Here is a 6,523-nt window from a genome sequence, read left to right as displayed (position 1 = left end):
CTCCCGGCTCTCTTTTTTTCCCTCTCCCTCCTGCTCTTGTTGTGTGCTACTACTGTTGCGAGTGTAACTTCTGCCCAGCCCCCTCAGCTCAGCGCTGAGCAGAGGGGGGAGGGGCGCAAACACAAGGCTCTGTTTGGTCTCTGCTCAGCGCAAATACCCCACGACTCCCAATAAGGAGCCGGCTCGCATCGTTCACTTCAAAGATCCGGCTCTAAGAGCCATTTCGTTCGCGACCGACCCATCACTAGTCCTTAAACCACAAACCATACAGCTTAATAAACTGAAGCACATACGGCTTCAGTACCACATAGCAAACCATACAAGTCAGATAATTAAATTAAATGTTTTCACAAGGCACCTTCAGTATAGTCACAGTAGAAAGGTCTAGTTCAAAAAGTTGAATAAGAGGAAGTGAGGCCTAGCTGACAGCTATTGACTATAGTTTCATATGCTGGAATGCCTATAAATCAAACTGAGCGTAAAGATTAAAAAAAATGTAACCATAAATAAACTGTAGAAGTGGAAGTTGAATTTTAAAATAAATAAATAACCATTGCACAGTTGTTTACCAGAGAAACGTTATTGCTATTAAGTTGGGTGCTTTAACATGCTTTTGGAGCTGACCTCAAGTGGCCACTGTCGTTACTCAAGAAACACTGACTTAATTTTTTAGCACAGGTGGAATACCATTTGTGTTAGCTTTGGTCAATGTAAAGACTGGCGGCGAGTGAAAGGCTTACCCTAACCCCCTCTAAAGTATAATTATACAGAACCAGAAAACTTTGTTGTTATTTGAATAGGACCTAAATACTAAAACTATTTCTTGACTAATTACATTTAGGTACATTTAAGATATCCACAACAATATTTTTTTTTCTTATTATATGGCAAATTATGATTCTGGAATGTTACAGTGTGTTTTTTAGCTCCAGTATACTGTCACTTCTTCACCTAAGCTAAATCTGAATCAAATCAGTCCAACTGACACAAACTAATATGTACCTTTTGTGATCTGCTCCAAGATAATAGTAGCTTTCAAAAATACATCAGCCTTAAAAGTTTAATTGAAGGATTAAATAATCTTAGAGGTCGGGAGAGTGTGGAGATAAATTTTAATGGTAAAGCTACATACTTTATCCTCTACATTTAACCCATTCACTCATTGAAGCAGTGGGCAGCTACCGTTTTGTGGATTTGAACTCCTGGCCTTCCAATCATAAGGCAAACATGCCTTTAACATTAAGAAGGTATTTGGAATATATGAAAGGGAAGATTTGATGCCAGTCAATATAATCCCAAAGTAGTATTCAGGAGTTAAACTGGGAAATAGTGCATGCCTTATGTGTATGAGCAGAAAATGAAAGAGATGTAGAGGTTAGAGTAGGAGGTGGATGTGGATTTAATCTAATTAGCCGAGGAACTTAAACTCATTGGAATTGAAACTAATTTAACATTTCAAATTCTGTGTCATAACTACAGAAGCGGGGAAGGCTCTGTCACAATAACTCAAAAGTGTCATAAACTGTATAATATAAAAGAGAAAGCCAGTGTAACAATCTTCCTTGTCTCACATTTGCAAAACTATACCAATTCTGTCAATCAGGCAAAACAACATGATGATATTTCTCTTGTCTTAAATCTTTCTGAACTCTGAATTTCGGTAAACCAAACAATAAATCAGTTGCTTGACTTTTCCAAATCTACACCTTATAATAGTGCTATGTCCCGTTAAAACTTTTAATGAAGTTACTTTGTTTTGACAAGTATTTTAATTTTTTCATTTGGATACTATGGGTGCTCCATAGCATAGCAGTTGATTTCCATTTGGAGACACAAATTCCTGTTGTGTTTGTGTCATGAAGGCCATCCGGATTACAATTCTCCCAAATCAAACATATAGAGCTACCCACTGTGTTAACCACTTGTGGCAGCTCTAAGTAGCTTAATTTTGGTGTATGCTCAGTATACACTCAGCAATATGATGTTAAAACCACTGACAGCTGAAGAAATCTATAAGATAGATGTCACAATGCAGTGCTCTGGTCCAAACTGCTGAAATGCACCAAAACAAGTTTGAAATAGAGGTTGTTTTAATATTGAGGCTGGATATGCAATAGTTAATGAACAGTAACCAGACTGTACAATTAATAGTGTGCTCTTTTAAAAATAATACAAAGAAAAGGTTAAGGCTTTCATTTGGTGTGCTTTGATAGGCATAAATGTGGCCTTACTACTGAATAGTTTAACTTACTTGAAATAATTATGTAACAACAGCAACAAAAATATAATACATCAAAACAAAACAGAATAACCCAATGCCTTCAGTTAATTGCAAATGTGATTTGCATTATTTTAAACAAGGCCAGTGTTTTGGGTTTCTATTGTAAAGATGCAGAGTTTTTTTTATTTCTATTAAGATTTACACAAAAATATGAGAGCTTAATCATCTGCTGCAGGTGATGCTTGGCAAGCTTCTAGTGTTAACAGAAGACACTGGAAATGGTATAATTTTCTTGCAGTAACATTTGTTTGATGATGTTTTCATCTAGTTTTACACCATCTCTTGTGTCTTCCCTACACTAGCAGAATGAGTGTTAGCCTTCAGAGTGCGGGGCCGGCCCAGTCCCAGTGCATCCATTCTTGCTTTGTACAGTTGTTCTGGGTCCCACTGCAGGCACAGTGGACAGGGGCATGAAGTAGGGTGGTGCATTATGCTTACAGAGGGGTACAGTGCTACTGTTGTTGGAGGCAGCTCCCCAGGCCTTTTGTTGAATTGGGAGAGATGGAATGCATCTGCTGAACTCATTGGTGCACTGTATGGGCTGTGAGATGATGTAGTTGAAGAGAGAGCCAGGGGAGCGTAGGGGTGGAGCGGGAGGTGTGGAAGGTGGGTTTGGATGAAGGTGTATGGTAAGATGGAGGAAGAAGATGTGCTGCCCATCAGAAGCCCCCCCAGCGGGTCAATAAATGGGTGAGGCCAAGGCAAGGAGTGTCTTTGGCGTTTATCCTTCATTCTCCTGTTTTGGAACCATACCTAGAAGGATGAAGTGAATTATTCAGTTCAATTACATTTTATTTATATGGTGCTTTTTCACAACAACACTTCTCTCAAAGAACTTTTTGTAAAGACTAGAAAAATTAAGAGAGGGCCCTGGGAGGAACAACTGTGCATCCCTTCTTTTCGTTTAAAAAACATTAAAGTTTAACAAAAACATCTAAAACATTTTTGAGACATTTCACAGCTTGCCTGTGACACTAAAGGTAAAGCCAATGGATCACAACATTTCTATACCTAGAGAGGAGCTGCTACAATTTCTATAAACATGAAAATATAAATGCAGGGGTCTCACTAACACTTTGAATCAGATTACATAACACATCACTTAATTTTCTTTTAATTACTACTTTTCTGTATTTCAAAGCTCAGAATGACAAGTTACCTTAGACCAGGGGTGGGCAATCTCAGTCCACGAGGGCCGGTGTCCCTGCAGGTTTTAGATCTCACCTTGGGTCAACACACCTGAATCACATGATTAGTTCGTTACCAGGCCTCTGGAGAACTTTGGGACATGTTGAGGAGATAATTTAGCCATTTAAATCAGCTGTGTTGGTTCGAGGACACATCTAAAACCTGCAGGGACACCGGCCCTTGTGGACTGAGATTGCCCACCCCTGCCTTAGGCTACGTCCATACCTACCCGGGTATTTCTGAAAACGCAGATTTTTCTATGCGTTTGCACCTTCTGTCCACATGCAAATGGCGTTTTCGGTCACTGAAAACGGAGATTTTTAAAAACGCCTGCCAGGGTGGATATTTTCTAAAACTCAGTTTTTGCATTTAAGTGTAGACGAGAAAAACGGAGAAAACGCAGCGTCAAAGGTGTGCGCCTTTTTTGACGTCACACTGTGCGCCAGGTTATTGTTTCGGTGAAATGAATTTCTACAATACTGTTACTGTTAATTGTACTCTGTGCAGTGTTTAAATGCTTACATATACACACACAGTTACTGTCCCTCCACACATACCACTCATTTCTGCTTCTATGCCCCAACTTTGTTTACTATTTCCCACCAAGGCTTCTAGACTTCTGATTGGCCAACATTTCTACACGGATAGGAATATAGCGCCACCTGCTGCTTTGGCATGTTCCTAGCAGCGTTTTCCTTCATTTCTGACTTTTACGTGTGGACGGGATTTTTTTTTAAAAAAACGAAAACGGAAAATCTCCGTTTTCAAAAATACCCGTGTACGTAGCCTTAGACACTGTCCAGTTCTCAACTATTTTACCAGCCCATAGAATATTGCAGAAGGCTGTGCTTCTAAAATGTCATGCCTGTGAAATTTTAAGGCTTTTTCTTATATTCCTGATCTTTCTTTAAGAAAGACTGCTACTGGTTGGCAAAAGGTTAGTGTATTTATTGTGTATTATATGTGCTGCCTTGGGTGCAGTGAACATCTCCATTAAATGTAGAGGCCCTAAACTTATCACTACTCAATCTACCATAACAACCAATGTCCTTTCCAATGTGTGTCCAGTTATACCATCCTAGGTGGCAACATTCAAGTAATAGCCACATGAGTGTAATCAATAATAATGACCCAATAATACACTAATCACATAAGATTCTACATAATGGGCACTTTTACTTTCCGAATTTGTAAGTATATTTTGATGCAAAAGGTTTAGTACAATTACTGAAATAGTATTATCACTTTACCTTAAGTAAACAGTTTAAATTTTTCTTTCACCAGTTTGCAAAACAGTTCATTCAATACATAACCACCCCAGGATCTTGTTTAGGGCCCACGGTTGCCCTTATAACCCGAGAATATACCTCTGATGAAATATAGTGTTAATAGCCACCTTCTTGTGACTGTTTAACTAGATTGTCAATGTTAAGATAATTGAAGCAAGATAAAAAAGGATATCCTGTTTCACAATACAAACCAGTCTAAAGAGTACTTTTGAGTCACCCAGTGGACCTGAAACATCTTTGAGCACCAGTGGTTTATTGCACTTGCAAATTTATTTCCGGTATAAACGTATAGCTAGGTCTGTGATGTCACTCTATAGCCACCAACAGCTGGATTAACAGCCATTAATCTGTTTTTGTTATATAATTTACATTCACCTTTCATAACGTGTTTAATTTTCTTAGGAAAAGTAAGATTCCCCATATTTTTAGTTTATTTCTGTTATACAACTGTAGCATAGACCGAACAAAAAGACAGCTTATTTGTTAAATATGGCTTTGGCATGGCCCTTTATTTTCACTGACTGCAGTTAAACACGGTACCTTTATTGTAGTCTCCGGTAAATTGAGCGCAGTAGCCAGTTCGCAGCGCCGGGGTCTGGATACATAGTTTTCCTTGCCATATTCCTGCTCCAGACGAGATAGCTGCTCCCGCGTGAACGCCGTCCGATGTCGTCGGCTTTGGTCCAACAGGGTGCTCTGTGAGTCTTGCTGCTCTTTACCGGTGGAACTGTGCACTACCGCAGTACCAGCCACCGGATTCTGTCTGCCCTGTGCTACTGAAATGAGACATTTAGATACAGACGCACAGTCGGACACTTTACAGTAAGGATAGTAATAACTTACCTGTTAATTCCCAAATGGGTCTAATAAATCGCTGCAGAACCCTCACCGTTAACTTTCTTTGTTTTAGGGGTCCTGGAAAACCCAGTCTCCTTTTAAAAGCTCAGAGACAGAATTATTAACTTATTTGCTTGTAATAATTAACACGGACTTCTCGTGCTTTTATGAGAATTACTGATAACCTGGTTTTGGGCTGATATGGTTTCGGTGAATCCCACATTCTGATTAGGGCGTGAACTCCATCTGCCAAGCATATTAAACAATATTTACTAACCACATTTATCCTAAAAGCTCTTAAGGAAGGTCGAACTGTCTGAAGTCTAACTGACCTAAACACGCGATCCTTTGACTCCTGCATGCAGAATTCGGTCAGGTATATAGAAAACTATTTAACGAGGAAGTTTTGCAATTGTTATCATCTTAAAAGTAGAGTTTGGGTGTAACGGAGTAAAACCAAGTGTTAAATTATGGATATATAATTTTTAAATCTATTTTAAAGGGAAGTTACTTACGCATCGGTTGTTGTTTTGTTCACCGTGTAAAATAAAAATCTCTTTAGGTGCTCCTTCAGATCAACCCTAGCAACAAATGCTACTTGCAGCCCGAAACCACACTTACACACAGGTCTGTTTAGATAGAGCTAGATGATGAGGTGTTTCAGTCGTCTCATCTGCCCCACCCCTCACCCACCGCAGAACATCTATGATCCCCGGGGCAGCGCTCCTCTCCTCCCTTATCCCAGGCGCTCCAGACGGGCGCCGGCGTGTGCGTCGGCTCGCGGAGGCGCCGCGGCCCGGAGAGGTGTTAACGGTGTTTAGGGGTAAACCCTTTGTTCTCCGTCTCAGCCTTTGTACTTTTGTTATGGAGAATTAAAGAGAAGAGACAGCAGCCAGACCCTCATTGTTCTCCAGCGTTTGATGTTTCT

The 6,523-nt window shown here is 39.9% G+C and overlaps 1 protein-coding gene across 1 annotated transcript; it reads right to left on the bottom strand.

The window, feature by feature from the left end:
• Positions 1 to 1,108: 1,108 nt before the first annotated feature.
• eve1 (even-skipped-like1) lies at positions 1,109 to 6,278 on the bottom strand. Its single transcript, XM_040049184.1, has 3 exons — positions 6,111 to 6,278; positions 5,299 to 5,534; positions 1,109 to 3,034 (listed from the first exon to the last, which is right to left on the bottom strand). Exons 1-3 carry the CDS (start codon positions 6,112 to 6,114, stop codon positions 2,552 to 2,554), a joined length of 723 nt encoding a protein of 240 aa, XP_039905118.1. The 5' UTR covers positions 6,115 to 6,278; the 3' UTR covers positions 1,109 to 2,551.
• Between the last annotated feature and the right edge of the window lie 245 nt (positions 6,279 to 6,523).

Source organism: Simochromis diagramma, unplaced genomic scaffold (assembly GCF_900408965.1).
Source record: "Simochromis diagramma unplaced genomic scaffold, fSimDia1.1 OVJJ01000517.1, whole genome shotgun sequence".
NCBI lineage: Eukaryota > Metazoa > Chordata > Actinopteri > Cichliformes > Cichlidae > Simochromis > Simochromis diagramma.
The sequence above is the reverse complement of the archived record's forward strand: the minus strand, read 5'-3'. Positions and strand labels throughout refer to the sequence as shown.